This window comes from Atractosteus spatula, chromosome 9, assembly GCF_055471065.1.
Source record: "Atractosteus spatula isolate fAtrSpa1 chromosome 9, fAtrSpa1.hap1, whole genome shotgun sequence".
NCBI classification, from domain to species: domain Eukaryota; kingdom Metazoa; phylum Chordata; class Actinopteri; order Semionotiformes; family Lepisosteidae; genus Atractosteus; species Atractosteus spatula.
This window is the reverse complement of record NC_142714.1, coordinates 24,102,864-24,124,251: the sequence shown is the minus strand read 5'-3', so window position 1 is coordinate 24,124,251 and position 21,388 is coordinate 24,102,864. Positions and strand designations below refer to the sequence as shown.

The 21,388-nt window shown below is 38.9% G+C and overlaps 1 protein-coding gene across 1 annotated transcript in view; it reads left to right on the top strand.

Moving 5' to 3' along the window:
• slc8a3 (solute carrier family 8 member 3) overlaps positions 1-21,388 on the top strand; it is a 137,774-nt gene that overhangs the window by 89,996 nt on the left and 26,390 nt on the right. The window contains exon 3 of the mRNA XM_088925250.1: positions 7,447-7,553. Within this exon, the coding sequence (XP_088781376.1) occupies positions 7,447-7,553 (107 nt within the window). The remainder of the gene's footprint in view (positions 1-7,446; positions 7,554-21,388) is intronic.

The following is a 21,388-nucleotide window of genomic DNA, read 5'->3' as shown; positions in this document are numbered from 1 at the left end:
TGATTCTGGCTTGTGTTTAAAGTGTATGAGTGCTCTTTTCCGTGCACATTGCCAAAGAGAAGGAGACCAGAGCTACCCCCGAGCAGGTTTGTTTTCAGTGACGGAGCCCATCCAAAGATTGTAAAGGACACAGGCAAGGAGGCACAATGCAAACAATCGAAATAATGGAGCTGCCTTAATCTCATGTGAAACACTCCGGCAACTGCGCAGCAGTGCAGGAAATGGGAGTAGCTCTGAAAACTTAGGTTGGCACTTGAATGCAGTTTGTAATAATAGCAGTCCAATGTGCTGTCATGTACTAATCCGACAGTTGCCTCATGGGCATTGTGTGCATGTGGCAACCCCTGAGAGGATTCTGGGAGAAGGACGCACTTCTCCATTGACATCCTCTTTGTACAAATGACTTCTGTCCCAGGGGAGGGACTGATGAAAGCACCACCATGCCTTGCATGGAGTAAGAGGTCAGGGGTTGTGAAGGTGGCACATTCCTGTGGCTGCCATCAAAGCTGAATGAGATGCCGGGGAGTGGGTTGAGGAGACAGCAGGACAGGGGTGCTTTAAATGTCATTGTTAAAGATGTGCATTACAGTGAGAGAAAAGGAGAGAGAAAGCAAATTTGTGCAACATTGGGAGTCACAGATTTCCTCGAGGCATTTGAACCCAGCTGGATGCAAGCTGTTTTTTTTAGCGCAATGTAATCCTCGTCTCTTTGAAGACCTAGGGTGACAAAAAAGATTGAAAAATGAAATCAAGGCATTTTATCATTAAACTGCAGTTCATTTGTCAATGTACTCTTTGTCTTTTAATATTAACACTTAGCTACAGTACAAGGCAGTCTAGCCAGGCATGATACAAGACTATAGCTTAGTGACCTTACAAAAGGGTAGACTCATCATCAAAGCTGCCAAGGATATAAGGCCTCCACCCAATTAGAAATAAGAAATATGACTTTTGTCCCTCAACAACTATCATAGGCTTCAAGGCATTAAAGGAAAACCTGCTGGAGGAATGCAAAATGCAGCTGCAGTGCAGCTGTGGCCATAGGTCACCAGTATCATCATTCAGACTGTCTGTCCTTTTCCTTGCACTGCTCCAGCCTGGCTCACCATTGTTAAGAAAGTTTGAATACACAGTGCAAGCCAGCAAAAAAAAACAACAGAAAAGGAATGAGAGTTGCAAATGCCTAAAATGCAATAATACCATGAGACCACTTTCCTCTGCACAGGAATGCACACAATGGTTTCTGTTTCCAGGGGGTGCGCTTGCTAAGATGAGAGATGTGCATTCATTTCCACTGAGATCGCTCTGACAGTTTTCAGGTCCCAAGTGCAAGACAAAAATAATACAAATTCAACAATACCACCATCATGTGGACTACGTTCGTTGTTGAAGACATACCAATGCAAATTTGCTGACTGTGTGAATTTTGATTAAATATTCTTATGCTTCTGACAAATAACTCATTCCCAGCTGGCAAAATTTATTTTGTTAATAAAAATCCATAACAACAAGGACACGAGATGGGGATATGAGAATGGGAGTTTTTAAAAAGCCACTTGGCTTATGGATGTCCACTAGTTAATGAGCTGGTTGTGGAACATAGATATAATTCTTTCACAGCCTCCTAAAACCTTTCTTTCTGCAAAGTCCAATGATGACATTCTGCCCCTGCTTTAAGATTAAAATTAAATATTTCATTTGTCACGCATTACTATATTAGACATATACTGTACATTTTTGTATTACTGTATGTTTTATCTGTCTGTGTAAAACTCTACATACTGTACATTACATGGAAAAGGGAAATATGGTTTTTAAGCTGTCATTGGCAAAGTTTTTCACAGCCTTTGCAAATCGGTGGAGAAAAAAATAATAACAAATTGTAATTGTGGAAAATACAAAAACCAGCAAAACAAACAAAACAAAACTAAATATTTGACTCACATCCAAAATGATTTGAACACATTTAGATTGCAGTTCTTATGTTTTTTTTAAAGTCTGCTACCATGCTTAAAACATACTGTACACATGCTACAAAATCAGTGAGACGTAGCCTTTTGTTTAATACAGGGTAGCTGAGCAGTCCCCTCAAAATCACCATGGTCATTTTTAATGAATCTCATTATGAAAGGACAGTGGAATAATGACCATTCCCCAGCTCCTGCAGATCACCTGCTCATAAGGGTATAAATATATTGCTTTAGTTTTTTTTCCATCATCCTTTATCAAGTGGATTTTCACTATCTCCACTGCCAGTTGCCGCTGTCAAGTTCTCAGTACTTATCTGACGAATAGGCATACCATCACAATGAAGTGATCATCTGTTTTTGTTTTTGTGATATCTGGAGGTTTGTTTTTAAGAAACCCAAGTAAGCTGAAAACTTTCCTACAGTATAGGGCTTCTGTCCCATTAATTCATTTTAAGACCATAAAAACAGTTACAATGAGCAGACTTCATTAGCCCCATGAATGCCGTTTGTACAGTAGGTTTGTAGCTAATGGATCCAAGGATCTCATCCAGCTGCTTCAGCAACATAACTGGGCAGCTTATTCCAGACTCCCACAACATTTTCTGTAAAGAAGTGTTATGTTTGTGGAGTTTCATTTATTGGAGAACTGGGCAGCTGTAAGAGATTAAAGAAACAAGGATAGGTAGAGAGGATGGACTAGAACAAGTGTACATTAAAAAAACACTTTATTCCATTAATCTTCACACTCTGCCTTTTGTAACTATTTCAGTTGGTGCCTGAGTTGGCTTCAAACACAGACTGTAATTTTTCACCTTCAGAAACTTAAGGTGATTTTCTGCAACCGCTGGTCAAATGTCTTTAAATACTTGCAGTTTATGAAAGGACTTTTAAGCTTGGAAGAAACAAGCTCTGTGCATGGTGTTTGTCAATATTCTTTCATTTGTGCCCTTTTCAAAACTTGTCACTTGATTCGTGTAAATTTAAACAATTTTCCCTTTCATTGCAAGTATTTGATGTACTTTTTATGTGACTTTTTTATCAAGGACACACTCAACAAAAAGCTGATCTGGCACTGCTTGGGCTCAACATGAATGTAGTGCATTTCATTTAGTCATCCGTGACTTCTGATGCAGGTCAAGCTATTCGCAATCGATTTAACCACTTTAAGTTTTACCAAATCCATCCATTCATTTTCTAACCATTTCTTTCAATTCAGATTCATTGGGGACTCAGAGCCCAACCTGACAAGCAACGGGCGTAAGGCGGGATATGTCCTAGACAGGACACCAGTCTGTCGCAGGGCACACACAGGCACAGACATGTACATACTCACGCCAGGGCTTGTTTCCCAGAAGCCAGTTAACCTACCAGTGTGTTTTTGGACTGTGAAGAGAAACCAGATCAGCCAGGGTAAACCCACGTGAACAAGGGGAGGACATACAGTACAAACTCCATGCAGATGGCCAGATCCAGATTTGAACCTGGGGCCCCAGTGCTGTGAGGCAGCAGGTCTAACCATTGTGTGCCCAGTGGGCAGAAACAGCGGGACAACAACACAAAACTACCACATTGCCATTACAACTGATTAAAAACCTGCAGCTTTTTGAGTTTCCACCGGAGTGATGGAGAAGGAGATCTGGAGAGTGAAGAGCTCTGATGTCCTGCAATTGTGCACAAAAATTCATTCTTATTTTGTCCCCGTATGAAAATATGACTTTTTTTTAAAAAGGGGGGGGGTTCAGCAAGGCATGTGGAAATCCATGTGTCTTTCACAGGTGCAAAAACTGAAGTAGCTTCTATGCACAACCTTCCCCGCCCACTACAGAGAAAGTGTGGAAATGTGGAATGTGCATTTAACCAAGAACAGGAGGCATGTCTTTACACAAAGGACTGTGGGGTTATGGAACAAGCTTGCCAGTCACATTGCTGAAGCTGATATCCTGGTTTCTTTCAGGACACTACAAGATGACTGTTGCTCTTGGATCAATTAGCTTCTCACTATAAAACTTTCTAGCTTGTCTGAATGGCCTCTAATTTGTAACCTTTTATATGTTCTTATATTTTAAAACTGGCTGCTCCCATCAAGTCCAATTCTAGGAGTTGGTAACATAACTTATTTATTTCTGGCAATTTTTCCAAAAATGGTTCTATGCCCGTCCTCCATGTTATCACTCTTTGCAGTAGGAATTTTTATATCTTTGGGATGGATGCGATGTCCCTTCAATACATGCAGGTTATCTGTGTTGAGCTTTAGAGGATGTTGGAAACGCACGTGTCTGTGCAGATTTATTAAAAATAGAATATTAAAATTCCTCACACCTGGTGTTGGTTTATAAAGAGCCTACAGCTTGCTTACACATAATGTTTGCAGATAAATCATAACGTTCTCTTAAATGCAACAGAAAACACACCTGATTTTCTAACCCACTTCCTGTGAGTTCTGATGTTGGGCAGGAATTGAAAGATTAGGTTCAGGGTTAGCAGAAAGGGCCTGTTTTTGTAATTGGCATCAGAACCCACAGGAGATACACCATACATGTTTTCTTCCTCTAGTATTCAGTTTGAATTTGGGTTGTGACCCTTCTTTAAGTTACTGTTTCTTTTTTCTCTTGAAACAGCTAGGATATTTTATGGTGGTCACGTACAATCAGGGTTAGTTATTATACAGCTACATTTCTTGCGGGGCTTTTTTCAAGTCTCAGGAGCCACTTGGAAAGCACTTCACTTAAAAATGTTTGAGGTGGTGGTGAGACAATGGAGACATAGGACTGAAAGGTCGATCTGACAGCCCTAAGCTGGTCAAGGATTCTATCAGTGTGTTTGACTGTGGCAGTTTGTGGAGCACCTGATGGAATCCATGTCCACTGACCAGCAGAAAATATTCTTAGTGGTCTTTCAGGCCTGTGTCTCCATTGTCTCCCACTAGTCCGCTTCTGACGGTTTTGTCACCATAGGTCTACGTATTTGTGTTGAATGAGGGTCACATTTTTTTAGTTGGTGTAAAAGGGATAGTTTGTTTCTTCTTTTTTTCCTTGTAGTGACGTGTCAGTAAAATGTTTCTGAACACAGTTTTCAGGGCTACATGCAAGGTGAAGTACACAGAGAGGCCATGAGAAGTTTTCAGCCATTGTATTGAGTTGGAAAATAACACTCTAAGCCAAAATAATGACAGCAAATCTCACAGCATATAGATAACTGGTCTTATGGAACAAAATAGGAACTGGTGTAAAATTATTCAGATGGTGTAAAGTGTTTCTCTAATCCATTTAGGAGATTGCTTTTCAGAATCAGCGTTCAGACACCTTGCAGCATAATCTCAAAATGCCCTTGTAGTAGTAGATAGAGTAAAAAAATTAATTGTTTTGATTCATATCTTTTTCATAACAGCATTTCAAACAACCTCCCCCACAACTTGAAAGATATCAAGACATTTCTTCCTGAACAACAGCAGATGATGTAGGATATAAATTGCAAGGTTAGCGTTTTGCGTGGGAAATTGGCCAAGCAAGTTTTTCTGCCTTCACAAGAGATGATTTATTTCAAGTAAGAAAAGCCCTGTTTGTGTAAATCCTGGCAAGATGTGTGTATCTGATTGACAAGCAGCATCACATTGCATTGCTTGGTTGGTCCTTTTCAGACTCCTTGACTACTGAACATCTTGGTATCCTCAGGGAGTAAAAACACATCCCATAATTTTATCAAAAGGTGCTATCCTCAGCGGAGGACATCCCCCTTTTTCTAGGACAAGAGAACAACTGGACAGGTGGGCTGGGGGCATGTGCTGCTTTTTGATTCCAGCAAAAGCATTTAAAGATCAATTTGGTCCATTGATTTAGTAGTTAATCAAAGCCTACATTTACAGATCACAGACTGGTCAAGGAGCTGGTTTTACTGGCTGCAGTTCTCTATAATTTGGTTGTGCCTAGAACCGCAGCAGATGGATCACTTTTTCTCTCTTGCTGGTGTGAAGAGTGAATGCACAATATTCATACCAAAAGAATATTTTAGAAAGTGCAGCCATCTTTGTCAGAATGGAATCTAAAAGTTGCTTTATATTATTATATTTATTTTTAAGAGATGAAAAAGGTGCACTGTATCATTCTTTATTTTAAGATGTAACTATACTGCACCGACATACTACTGCACTTTCAGAGAGGAGTAAGGCACACAGTTACCAATAGGATATTTGTAAACGTTTATTTTCGTTATTTTATTTTTTCAATTCTTTCTAAAAAAGGCAGCTCCGAATGTTTGCATCTGGCTTTTTTAATGAGGAATTAACCAATTCTTTTTATTTTTATTCCTATCTTGTTTGAAAACACCCATGATACAGTATACAGTATGGCTCAACTTTTCAAACCCCTACAAACCCTTGATCACTCAGGAAAGAATGAAACAGGTAGACATGGTCCTCTGACACATCCAGCTACAGAGTCATTTGTTTTTGGTATATCTGATGCTCCATGCTGCCTGACAGGAGAGTTGGTTCTGATTGAAGGAGCAGCAGGGTTTCCACTGACATCATTGCAAGCCTGCAGGCAGCAAGAAAGTCACACGAGTCACTTCTGAGTTCTTAGAAGAAAGAGACCATCTAATCCAGGCCTTACGCTGGAGCTTCCCTTGTGACACTGCACCATCACAGGGGGATTCTATCAAATCTGGCTATTGACATGACACAGACTCATATTAGTGATATTAGTCTTCTTTGTGCCTGTGCAGTTTCTGAAGTTTGGGTTTCCTCATATTATACCATCCGGTGTGCATGGATTTTAATGTGCTGGACTATTGCTTTTGTCAATAACTTCTAAGGTGTCTGCCTAATAAGTGCCTCCAAAGTCCAGGAAATGTGAGATGTTGGGATGTTGAGTGCCGAAGCATATGGGGAATTCTGCACCAGATCAACACCTCATTTTATGGTGCTGTTATATGGCTTGTTGATGTCCAATTTTGTTGTTTTGATTAAATAAGTAATTCAAGTTTCTTTTCCAGGTTTGGTCATTGGTGTGCCTGCATACAGTATGTTTTCTGAAACCTTATTTTTCACATTTAAAAAGTAGAATATTAAATTGCACTTTTGTCACAGGGCATGATGAATCTTGTGAGCAGTGTGACTTCCTTCTCTTTTCCTTTTACCAAACGGTCAGCTGCACCTTTCCTCCCTGTGTTGAGGAGCAAGCTTGAAGAGAACCCAAAGCCGTGTCATGGCAGGGAGACGGGTGAATGTCTGTCTTTTCTCATTGCACAGCAAGGAAACACTTATCCACATGTGCTTGGAGGAGAGCAATTTTCAGGACTGTGTGCTCCAAAGTAATCACAGGAGGGGTGCTGACCTTTGACCTTTAACCTTTCACTTTGACCCTTTCACCCCCTCCTCTCTCCAGAAACACGCGTGCACTTTACCTGGTTTTCTCTTTGTGACCTTCTTGTTTTTTTTCTTTCTTTTCCCCCCTTTTCTTTTCTTTCTCTGCTTTCACAGCAAAACAATTCAGGTGAAAATTATTGACGACGAGGAGTATGAGAAAAACAAGAACTTCTATCTGGAGCTGGCCGAGCCCCGAATGGTGGACATGAGTTTGCAAAAAGGTGCAGTAAGGGGCTGCCCCCAGAAGGCTAACACTCTTCTTCCTCTCTCTGCTGTCTTCTTCCTTTCCCCTTCTGTCTCTTGCTGCTTGACACCCAACAACACTCTTCTGCCATACTCTGTCACTTGGAGGGTTCCTCCCCTAGATGGTAATATGGTACTGTGTGACCCAGCAGGTAGGGCTGGCAATCTGCTAGAGTGTACCAGTACAGGAATAAACGAGGGTGGACGAGCGGGGATCATGGGTAGGGTCAGTGTGTTTGACGTCCAGTGCTCTTTTATGCTAGGAAAAATAAGATTATTCTAAGTATAATTGTTGCTCTTAGTTCTAGATTTGTTATAGCAAAGTTAGTTGAATATATTTCCTAAAAAAGTGTCTTGAAATACAGTATAGAAGGTAATTCAGACTTCAACCCTCTTAAAATGCTTTTAACAAGTGTCTGCAAGGCTTTTCTGTATGTGAGTACAAAGATAGAAGTATATGCGGTTTTGACCAATTACTGTATATTTGGCAGTAATTGAAACTACATTCTCCTATTGTGTAAACTAAAATGGTCAGCATTTCTGTCTACAGATCAGAAAGCTTCACATCACAGGTATATTAGGAGAAATGTATAAAATGTCTCCTTAAGTCTTTTAGTGAATGATACACAATTGCATGTATTAAGCAAAACAGGTTTCAAATAGAAAATGCAATTTGTTTAAAAAGTGTAAACATTCTTGTAATTTAGTTATCTGGTTTGGCTGTATACAGGAACCGTCCGACAGCCTGAAGATGGATCAAATGTATTTGTAAAAGCTTGTGAGCAATTGGCTTAGGTGCTTATTTGCTCTGTCTTAAGAAAGAATAGATATCTTTGCATTTTTAAAGAATGATAGCTAACAAAAAGGATATATCTTTTTCATTCACTATCTAGAATATATCCTAATTGTAGTAAAAATAACATAAAACATAAAAATGTCAGACATCTGTGAATTAAATACTAATACAAAGTTTATTATAAAATCAAATATAACATCAAATAATTTCCTGTTAAGTATTTACAAGTTGATATGGACATGCACTGTCTGTGACAAAGCTAATATTTCAACTATTTTTTAAAATAGTTCATATTTTAAAACATTTGTCAGCAGTGTTATTTCAGTTTTTATTTTTTAGATTTTCAAAAATATGTTTCTATTTAAATTGCTTCATGCCCATGACAGTCATCATCGATCAAAGATTTTGTTTTAATGATGATTTAGGTTTGTTTTAATTGGCTAGGATTTATGGATTGTCAATGAAATAATTATATTGTTAAGTTATGTTGTTAAAATTTTAGTGATTGTTATCAGTCTTCATTATTTCAAGGATGAGACAACACCAATCCATCTTAAACAAAGTAATACTGTATTAAAATTATAGCCCATTATTAAATGTCATGCAGTATATTATTTATTGTTGCAATACTAGTATTCTGTGAGCTCTGCTCCATTTTGGTACAGAACACAGTTAGTTACTATTACATGCAGAAACCACTAATACAATATACTGTTACATGTTGCAGAAATGGTAGGAGAGAATATGTAAAGCCTTTAGTTGGCATTGAGTCTAAAGCAGTTTTAATCCTCTGCACAGATGAGAGTAAAGAGTATAGAGAAGTAAAGAGTACTATAGAGAAGCAGAGAAGACATTGGAAGAGTTATTTAATCTCGTGCAAGTACAAGTACAAGTACAATATATGTACTGTTCTTTATTTAACAGAGGACTTTGTACTATAGGCAGCAACTAAAGAATGTTTTCAAACAAGAGGAGGATATTCTGTCTTTCTAGCTCATTAGGTTTGCTAGTAGCTCATTAATCCAAGGATCTCCTCCAGTCATTTTTTGAAAACAAAAGACAGGATACTGTCCTTGACATCTTATTCCAGACTTCCACAAAGTCAAGAACAAGTTCAGTTACATAAAATAATCCCAGTTTATGCAATGAAAAATAAGGATTTCACAGGTGACTGTTTCTAAATCACACAGTAGAGTAACCAGAGCGATCGAATGAAGATAGGAGATACTTTGTGACCTACTGATATAAGAAGTGTAGGGGATAGAATAAGCAATGCTGTAGATAAAAAGCAAGATAATTATATGGTTGAACAATAGCAAAAAATATCAAATTCATCACCTGAAAAAAGGACAAATGCATAGTAAGATGCTTTTCGGTAGTTTGGTTAAATTCTAATAACAAAATGGGCCAACAAATAAAGGAATAGTGTTAACTTAACACACAGGTGTTAAATTGCCTGACTGAGGAAAGTCAGAGCTGTCGCACCCTTCTTGCTTATGAGGAATTAACCAAGTAGGCAGCTGCAAAGAGTGAAGTTGGGGTGGATGGAGGGGTGATAAAAAAGATGTGCACAGAGTTTTGAGCAGCTGGTGAGTATTCATATCAAGGAGAACAGAATTGCAAGACTGCAATCTGACCTCCTCCTGAACTAGTAAATAACAGCATTTCTAGTAAACAAATCGAGCAGAGTTGTGAGATGGAACTGTACTGTAGGTTTCAGGGCAGTCAGGAAAAGGTATTGAGCAGTCTCTGAAAGGTTATCAGGTTAGTACTGTACTGATGTCTGCGGGTTGCAGGATTGGAATCAGAGACAAAAGAGGAAGAGGTAGTAGGTGAGCAGTGAAGAGACAAGGGTCTTGATTTGAGAGCCTCAAGTTTAGAATTATTGTTGTCCATATCTGGATACATCCCACTCGTTATTTCCATTGCTGATTGAGGTATAGATGAAACATTTGCAAATGCAGGAAATCACAATGGCTTGTTCACACTTTTCTTAAGAAAACAACCTCAGCTGTGTAGTGTTGTCTGCAATATTTCTACTAGATAAACTACAGTACACACATTTTAAATAATGGCAGGATTTTGAAAGATAGTACTTTCAACTTAGTTTCACGTCTCACTCGCTGGAAGCCAAAGATAGTGTGTGCACGTCTAAATTTAGTTCATTAGTTAATAATCAGACACATCCAGTAAATTGATTTTTACTGCCGTTGTAGCTGCATGTTTGAATTTGTCCCAATCTACAGCCTTGGCTCCAACAAAAGAGAGGCAACATGTGACCCACTTGGACCTGGGATTGCTGCTAGTAAGACAAACTAAGCTTCTTGCTTCTTAGATGTCTTGATATGTCAGCTACCTATGTCAGCTTTTTCATGATAACTTAAAAAATATCGCAGGGGATCTCAACTAATTAGCGTCACTTCCAGCAGTACTATTACCATATTCTCGTTGATCTCATCAGATCTAGAAGCTAAGCAAGGCTGGGCTGGTCAGTACTGGGAACGAAGGCCTCTAAGGAAAACCGGGTAGTTGTTGTAAGTAGTGTTGGTACACCAGTAGGGGGTGCTGTAGGAGTGTCATCCTTTAGATGAGACATTAAACTGCCATCCTTAATACTTTATCAAGAAACATCCCATGGTACTTTTCCATGTACCATGGTTTATCCCAGTGTCCTAGCAAACCTCCACTTCGGGCTCATGAAAAGTGGCCTTTAGTTTCAGTTACTCACTTCTCTACCTGATGTGCTATATAGTGGGGCTAGTGGTACATTATGGATGCTGCACTGCAGTGGATATTATATACAGTATAAAGCTCTTTGAGAACTCTTGAAAAATCTTATAGAAATACAAAGAATTCTCACCAATTTACTGTTACATGTTTGCACTAAAAACCAATTATTACATTAGTAACATGTATTGTAAAAGACTATATGATGTACATTCACACCTATTGTGATTAATATTCAAGTATATATGCTTCCCGGCTGTATCTTCTTGTTTAAGATAATTTGGGTCAGTCAAAAAATGACTTTTAAAGACAAAACTACTAAAGTATGTCTTAGATTTCTCCCTGTTTCCCTCAAATTTTCTATATAGCTTTTCATTGAAATGTCATTTTGTGAGAAGACCTGGAAAACATTAGGCCACGGCAGAGAAATCCTGTCTTAAATACTGCAGGTTCAACACTGAATGATCACAAACCCAGGAAAAACTAGGAACTAGGAAGTGCTGTAACTGCAAGGCACAGAATGTACAAGCATGCTGGTGTGGCTGGAAGTTCCTAATGTGGTACACTGCACAGCAGATCTTAACGTCTTGAAACTTTCATCCTGCATGGTGATATTATTTACCATCAGGTTAATTTAGAAAAGCTGACAGTAGATTATTACAGCTACACTTCCTAGGGCGAAGATAAAGAGGTCGTTTCTTCTGTTTATTGTAAATGTACAGTATGCATAAAGACTCAATCAGTCAATGTGCTCTCATTCACAGTCTCAGTGTGAAATCTGTAATGACAAAATAAGACCATATGGACATCCAGTGTGTTCTGAAGGGGCGTTTATGAAAATATGGAATTGACAGAAAGAAAGCTTAGAGCCGTCAGGTAATTCTGATAGCTTAACATGGAAACAGTTTCTGCAGGATGACCCTCAGCGTGGCCGATTAGTAGAGTTTATGAGACCAGATGTGCTCCCCTCTGCGCTTGGACTTTTGTAAGTGACCAGTCGGATCCCGTCAGTGATGAGGAATTAAGGAGAACTAGGCCTAGTCACAACCTGGATAGGAGACATCACAGGACTCTCACATCTCCCCCCCACCAACAGAAATTCCAAACTAATGCCTCCCTTGTGGTAAAAAAGAACACCAGCAGCGGTGCTGATCAATTTCACCTCCTAGATCCACATGCTCCGCTTTTGCTTTTCAAAACTGCCCCTGAGACAGGGGCAGTTAGCTTGTGTATCTGTTTAAATAGCCTTACAAGACCAGTTTACAGACAAATATTTAATACAAGTGTGACAGCAACTTCACCTTCCTTTGGACCATTCTAATCACCTGGCAAGGGAACTCTTCTTATGGATTCTGCAAAAGGGACCACTCTATCATTACAATTGCAGCACTCCTGCAGCCATTATCCACTGCTAGTGTAATAAATCAAATATCAGCAACCTGGCATTATTTGAAATGGAGCATTTGTCACAGGGTAAGTTAGGTGGATGACAGATTCATAATATTGCCTGTTTTTCAGGAAAATATATACTGTATTGGTTTATATATAGCCAACTACAGTAGGTATTAAAATACAAAGTAGGTTATTATTTTTAATGTTACAAACACACATTTATGATAGAAGTTTTATCATTATAAAATACTATATTATTTTTTGTATACATGTATAATGCACAATCTCATGTTTAGAATTAAGTGACACCAACTTTTTTCCTAACTGGCTTACAACTCTTGGGTCCTGGGTTTGACTCCAGATTGAGTACCTTCTGTGTGGAGTCTGCATGTTATCCCTACATCTGTGTAGGTTTTCAACAGGTGTTCCAGTTTCCTCCCACCTTCCATACACTTGCTGGTTAGGTTTATTGTTATCTCCGATTTGCTGTGGTCCTTGTAAGTGCCCATTGTTAAGTCTGTATATATTACATTTAGCCAAATGTATCTGATGTTTGGATCTGAAGATGGTGAAATTTTCTCTTCAGTAAAAAGAATTAGGCAATGTTTAATATTTTGTAGACCAAATTGCTAGAATAATGTCTGTGAGTGGCATTAAAACAGATAATCTACAGTAGTGTAGACATTTGAAAGCAAATGGCCACAATCTAGTATTGCCTGCTTAGGTTTTATGGTATTGAAGAAAACGCATAAAAATGAAGTTTTCTTTACATCATATTGGTTACAGTTGACCACATCATCAGGTCAGTATTTGTGGTTGTTTATAGAATTAGTTCATATTGGTTCAACGGAAGAAAACTTGCTTAAATACACTCTTGCTTAAATTCTTTCACACTTAATTGGATATGCAGTTAGACCTGTTATGCAAAATGTAATACCTTTAATAAAACATATCTTTTAAGACATGACGCAGTGTACAAAATTTGTTAAATAGAAATGTGATTTATTTCACATTGTCAAAGAGGGTGTGTTGTCGGTGATGTGGAACCCTGGATTTAAAAAAGCCTAACCAGTAGATCATCATCAGACAAAAGACAAATCTGGAAGAAAGCACTATTAACTGAAAGTTTTAAGGGATAGTGGTTAATATACAATTTATACTGAAAGTCTAAGTAACAGTTATGGCCTTTTACCTTAGTGAAATTAAAGTAGACATACTGTATGGTCACCAGGAAGAGTGCATAACTACCTTTTAGCCCTACAAACATTTTCCTTACCACCCCTGACTGTTGAAGGTCCTCTTAACAGTTAATGTCAAACATCCTACTATCCTAACACAGCGCCCTGAGTAAGTAAACAAATAGGCTAGAACGTCAAAGCTGCTCAACAGCCCCTCGCCTCAATTCAGTAACAACATTGTTTTCCAGCTTCCTCCTTTGATCTTAATAGGATATCTTAGTGAAATAATGGTTAAAAAGAGCCTGATGGTGTCACAGAGACCCAGCTGCTGGGTTGTTCGGCATAGTGTCAGGGAGATCTGTAAGTTCATCTACGGCTGGTCGTCCACAAAGCTGACATTTTTCCAGAACATTGCAACAGTTTGTTGTCAAGAGAATTTGAGCTCTACAAGAGAAAGTCAGATCAGTGATTAACATTGCTACTACAGTATACCTCACTGCACCGGAGACCTGGGTTGAATTCTGGACCTCTAGTTCTGTCTGCTTGGAGTTTGTATGTTCTCCCCCTATTTGCCTGGGCTTCCTCCGGGCGCTCCTTTTTCCTCCCAAATGTACTGTAGGTTCATTGGCTTCTGGGAAAGTTATTCCTGCTGAGAGTGGGTGCATGCCTGTGTCTGTGTCTGTGTCGGTGTGTGCCCTACAGAGGACTGGTGAACCCATTCCACCTTGTGCCCATTACTTGCCAAGATAGGCTCATGCTCACCTACAAGAACAGACGGATGGAAGAGAAAAGTCAAAGATTTTACATTACGAGCACAGATTAAAAATGTGTGAGGTTTTTCTTTACCAAATAAGCAAAGCCAATGACTAGGACACAGGCCGAGCCTGCACAGGAGTCAGAGAAAGTTCTTGAGGAATACATACTGTAGTACATAAACTATGGTCATTGGAGTGTATGATACCCTGTAGGCCTCTGAGGATGAAATGAAATTGGTTCTAAATCATAAATCTCGTCTGCGCTGTTAATCCAGAATAGAATGATGTAATGAAAACACATTTTTTTTGCCCTGTCTATGAGTGAAACAAAGTTCTGTGAAATACTAGTATATTAATCACAATCTCCTTTGTGGTAGCAGTATTTTAAAGCGCATCAATTAATAAATTATTTAACTTGCTTACATTTCTTCAAAAAAAAATTTTTTAGATACACATTCTGCTTTAATTTAATTTGATATTATAAATCTGAACCATTTATAATATAATTTCCCCAATAATTTGTTATAGTTATTAATTATAGCAATGACATTTAGGACATCCCAAACAATCTCAGAGTGCCTTGCTGATAGAGAAGGCTCGCATTCTGCCCCAGCAGTTCTGCTACTCAGCAGATATGGTGGTGAAGCAGGGTTTTACTTGGCCAGTTAAAAATCAGAGGAGAAAATTACTGCACAAGATTGAGAAATACTGACCTGCAATTTAGGTAGATAATCAGGGCTGGAACTCGAGCTCTGGAAAAGTGCCATCAGGATCTTTGATGACAATGAGTAATCGGGACCCTTTCCAGCTTCGCTGAAAAAGTTGAGTTTTGGCCCTGACGAGGTAGTGAGGTATCCATCTTTTCCAATTCTCAGTACGAGAGGTTAAAGAATGTAGTTTCACGCTTGCAAACTTTCTGTCCCTCAATATTGCTGAACACATTGCTTCTGCAACTGTAGCACATGACACTGCATCTGTAGACAAACATGTTGCTAAAAACAACCCTGATCACTGATGTGGTTTAGGTAAGGAATCAGTAAAACCACGATGTGAAGCCTACTGTATAGAATGTACAGCCCAGGTAGAAAGGTTCAGCGTTGATCTCTGCTCCTACCCTATCTCTTCTCTTTTCCGAAATGGTGCAGAAATCATGAATCTTTGGCAGTTGTCTTCCCCTGAAAGGACCAGCCATGTGACAGAGGAGTGGGAGGGGGGTAGTGTTGCTGTCTCTGCCTCTCACTAATGGCTTTCTGGGCTGAAGGTTGGAGGTCTGCCTGCTGTCGATGGGGAAACAACTGTGCAAGTGCTCATGGGGTTTGAGACAGCGGCTCTCTGTCTCTCAAAAAAGACGCAACAGCCTGCACTTTGCTTCTTTTTCTCATTTATTCACTTTTCTCTCTGTCTTGTTTTATTTTCTCGTGTCACTGCAGGAAGACCATAATGGTCAAAATAGTAGACGCGGAAGAGTACGAAAAACGAGAAAATTTCTTCATTGTGCTCGGTGAACCGAAATGGCTGAAACGAGGAATATCAGGTCTGAAGGGGGGTGGAAAGGCAGAGTCCTATGATCTTTGTTCAGGGGTTCTTTTAAGTTTTCCAATTAATTTTTTTAATCTCCAAAGATTTGCAGAAAATTGATTTTATATCTTTATTTTTCATCCTTAAGCACTGTCATTATGGCTGTCTTAGGGGACATGTTCCTCACAGCACTCTTGAGTCTTTCTCAGAGCAGTGTGGTCAATGTGAAAGTCTTGGAGTGGTAGAACTCTCAGTCCATCAACAGGGGTCTTCCTTAATGTTGCACAAAAAGGTCCTGTCTGCTACCTGTTGCAATTTACTTTTAAAGTTACTTTCACTACGTCAGTGTCAAAACTGAATAATATATTTTTTGTTTCATTTAGCACTTCAAAGTAAGTTTACGGGTTCCTGTACATTGCAGTACATTTTAGTTACGGTTTAAAAGTAATTCCTCTGGTCTATTCAGCATGTTCTCAGCAGACTGTGCACTAATAATGCAGGGAATAATTGTCTACAAATCATGATGAAGAAGTGTGAAACCAAGTATTGTAGTTAATATTTAACTAAAATAATGTTGATTTTTGGAAGGATTATCTATATACAGGAAGCATTCAGCCTTGTAATTTAATGATAGGGGAATCTGTGTAATTGCAGATTCTGATGCAAAAAAAGAAATTCGCATGCAGTTCATACAGTGCTTTAGTGTCTCACAAATTTGCTTCTGGGGTGTTGGCAGGTAGCAGATTTTGACTGATCAGTGCAGAAAGAAAACCTGATTAATTAGAAACAGATAATCAGGTATGTTTCTGTTCAGGGTAACTGTAATGATTTATGAATTCCACTCATCATAAAAAAGGAATTTGCAACAGATTGTGTGTGGGGCCATCACTAGTGCAGTGATTAATGATTTTAGCGTAAATCTGATACTCTGATGCTGTCAGAGATGGTGGTTTTACTGTGTACATTGCCAGCCCTCCTATCCGGTGCTCTGGGATCACAGCTAAGTCCTACTACTGTGGTCTGTAAAGGAATTTCATCGCATAAAACCAGCAATGTGGTTTTGGAATATTCCAAACTTTCACTCCTCCACTCTCCGCGTGTTCCGTGTTTATTTCATAAATGATCTGTTGTATAACAGCTTGTTCAGCGTATGCTTCCTCTGCACTGTTAGGGTATTAATATGTCCCTTTGCTGTTTCCGCACAGAAACACATTTCTCTTTCTGTCCCATCTGGATCTGATTCATGCAGTTCTTTATTTAGTATGAAACTGTCTCTAGTTGCAGTCTTCCATTTTCCTTTACATTTGTGCAGCCTTGTTGTTATAAACACTGGAGTGATTTCGGGTTTCCCTTTTTAGCAGCAGTGTTGCCTTAAGGCACATAGACATTCAAGCAAGCAACAGGGAGAAAAGCGAAAAAGCTTTTACTTTACCCAATTGCTGTAAATCATAAAGATCCAGTCTCAAAAGTGATTCTTTGTAAAAAAAAGGCTGCCATACTGTACCTGCATTTCTTACCATGTCATGTAACATATAAAAAAATCAGCCTATTTACAGTAATAGACCAAAGTAGATAAATGCACAGGAAGGGTCATTAACGTGAATAAACTGAATACACCCAGAATGAGCATTGCAATATTATCTGGGATGAGATCTTTCAGAACATTTAATATAGAATGAAGTGCAGTGTTTTCTGCGTAGCTTAGATATATTAGCTATTTGCCATGCTTTTGAGTCTAGTGATTTATTTTGGTCAAAGTTCCATTTGTGTACCTCATTATCGTGAATAAATCTGTTCCACTCACAATTTGCAATTCAGTACAGTAAATGTCTATTGGTGAGCATACCAAATAATAATCACTGCCTGCATTAAAAAGGCTAGTATCCCAAGAAACAACTCATCAGATTTACAAAATGTTTTACTCTCGGCATTTCATAGTTTTTCTGATTTTGGGCTGAAGCTCAACCCTGATGTCCAATGGGACCTTGTGGTCATTTGCTGTACAGACTGAAGTGGCACAGTAGCCCAGATGTTTCTCAGCTTTTCTCTATTCAGTTTGACGTTTGACTAATATAATTGAAAATAAGTTTAACTTAATTAAAAGAAACCAATCCAGGACGTTGAGAATCAACGTCTGGAGGAAACTACAGTGAATCAGTGTTAGAACATGCTGCCAGAGGTGCCTACTGGAGTGTGCAGCAGGCAGGCTTAGATAGATGCTAGATTGTGTTGCCAGCCGGCCTTCTCAGCACTTGGCGTACCACAGAGCTGAATACTGATTCCTCTCACCACATGCTCTGCTAATAAGGGTCATTTGTTCAGCTTAGAATGTGGTAAGAATTCCTGGAGCAACAACATTTTCTGTCGGTTGTGGGTTATTAAACAGGGTGGCAATGTACAAAGTAAAACAAATCTGCTTAGATTTCTCCCATTCCATTATCAGAACTTGTGCCCAACCACTAAATCAGCTACTATTCGGAGAACCCCTGCCTGGAAGGGCAAAAAGAGACACACTCCTGCTAGAATTTGGAGTGCAATGTAGGAATACCCAATAAAACACCTTACCTTCATCTTTTGGTGAAGCTAAATTCCTGTTCCTGACATTTTTGGAGTTACATTTTGATTTGGGGGGTATTTTTTTTGTTCCTGCTGGGATCTAGTTGTTGTTTTTTTTCACCCCTTTTGGTTCTGCACTTCTCCTCCTGTATTCCTACTCTCACCCTGTTTCGGTCATCGGTTCTTTGCGTGGTTCTGTGCCGTCTCTGTGTCCCATTGCCTGTGCCCCGTGCTGTTCGTTCATCTTCATTGATGTACCCGTTTCGCTCTCCGCTGCTGGCCTGCCCTTGCATGGCTTTCTCACTGTCAATGGCTTTGCTTCCTTGCTTCACTTAGAATCTAATGTGGGACGTTGTGTCCACTTGGCTAAACCCTTGCTCTTGAACCACGATCATTTCAGTTTGTTTTTATATTCCACAGAGCTGGAATATTTCCATTGCTTGGCAGCAATCGAATTTGGGAAAAATTCTGGAAGTGATGTTAACGAACACTTGCAGTGGGAAGAGGTGCAGAGTAGGTTGAACTGCCAAGCTGAATTAGAAAAAGAGAAGGATTTATCTTATACACAAGGGCTTCAGTGATTTTAAAATCATTTTGTTTGGATGTTTCTTGTGTGCAGCATAAAAGCTTCCATTTCCACAGAGTAGCATGTTATTTTCATAATGAGACTTGCTCCCCTGTGAGCAGAACACGAATCTTTATAAATTTCTTAAATTGTCCACAATTGCCTTCTGTTTTATACCTCTTGTGTTTTGGAATCATGAATTCTTAACAACTACAACCTTTGAACCTGCAGAGAAGACACCATGAGTGTCTTCTGAAATGTGGCCATCTAACTTGTCATCACACTAGGGGCCCCACAGTGTTATAGGCAGAGTTAAGGCATTTGAGGAAAGATTTATGTGGCTCTCATTGATAATACTGGAAATTCATTGGCATCCAAGAAGCCAGAGGATGTTATGTTGTGCAGGATTCTCTGGCCAACTTAAATTCACCTCACTCAGTTAGAGTTCGATAAATTGTGCACCATTGTGTGGTGACTCTTGATCAAAGATGGCTGTAGTTTGCCTAACCTACACTTCACTTTACAGTTTAGTAAAATTGTAATAATGATCAAATACGCTGACAAATATAAAGGCATAGCTTACATAATACTTTGGCAGTAGTGTGCCTGTCTGAGGAAATGACAGCTCTGGCCAAAGATCAGCCCTGTCTTATCTCCCTCATTACGAGGAATGAGCCAGAGAGGCAGTTGTAGGGGTAAAGTTGTGGTGGAGGAAGGGGGGCAAAGAGCTGTCAGCAGTCAGGGAGTATTTATATGCAGGAAAGTGGAAGTGCAAGATTAGACCTCCTTCAGAAGTTCTGTTAAATAACACCATTTAGAGCAGACAGCTCAATACCACAATACTTGTGGTACTAATGAAGCCCCGAAGAAGCTGAAAACTTCTGTAAACTCTCAACTTTCATGGAGAACACACAAAAAAATGTTTTTTAAAGGAACCAGCAGGATTATTAAAAAGTTTGCAGGTGTCAATGCTTCTGATATTTACAAAATTAGGTAAATAAAGGAGCAAAGACATATGTCTGGGCAGTAAATATAAATAATACAAATATTTCTCTCGCAGTACTGCTATTCTTTATAAAATGGTCTCACCTGGAACATTTGGTTGCTAATCCTCATGTACTGTACCTCACATGATCGTTTGCAAAGCAGTGAGTGTCAGAGGCAACATTTTGTGGCACACTCACCAAGAGCACTTACTGTAGATGTGCATCCTCCTTTTTTGTATTGCCTTAAACTGGGTACAGTGTTTCTCTGATAATATGCAAAGCTGTGATTTTGTCAGGAGCTGCGGACAAATGACATTAACTTTGCTTAAACCTTAATTAGCCAAATAGTCTGTTTAACATCCAGAGCCGTGCCTGAGACACATTTACCAAGAAAGCACTCCAATGCAAAAAGTGTCGTGTTTGCATTCAGCCACTTTCAGCAAGAAAGGACTGGAATTGATAACCAGCAATTCCCAAACCTCTGCATTACATATGAAACAAGTATTTCACAAACATCTGCTATTGTTATATTTCAAGATTTAAAACTACTTTGCTATTGTTAAATCCATGTTCATGATTTGTTCCAACACCATGAAATTTAAGAATAAGCAGAACTAAGTCATTCTGAAATGTTATGACCGTGACATTTCCGAAACAAAAAAAGTTAATGAATTTGGTAAAGCCCTCTGCATGTCAAACAGATATATCAATGACATTTTCAAATTACATAATAATGTGTTACTTCTCCTCAGTCATTTTCGTACAGGAATCTCATCACTGGCTTTTTGAACTAAGTAATTTGAAATAGGTGAATGGAATTATTGAAACTAGCATGATTATGTTGCTGTTTCAACAAACAAAACACTGTATGCAGAACTTTTGAGAATCTTGTGTGCAGAACATGAAGAAAATGTGTGCAACATTTTTAAATGTTTGCTGTGGAGTCCCCACAGGAATAATCAATTATTTAGTAATTATCAATTAATTGATAACATGGTAAATTAGTAAGTCAAAAGAAATAAATCCCTTTGATATGAAAATAAAATAGAATATAGGCTACTCCAATGCCAGTGTTTTTGAGTAATGTTAAGATTTTGTGGTGTATAAGATCATTAGAATATGAATGAATGCAGAGAGAAAATGCAACCGGGCAATAAGAAGGAGAAATCCGTGAGTGTTCATATAAATGAAAGCATAAATATTACTCCTAGCAGTGACTGAAAATTAAGCTGTGTCCTCCTTCAATTTCAAAACACTTACAAGACATTAATAAAACTGTTAACCTCCTGGTTCTGTCTAATGTAAACTATCCCCAATGGTTCTGTGGTTAAATCAGAGTC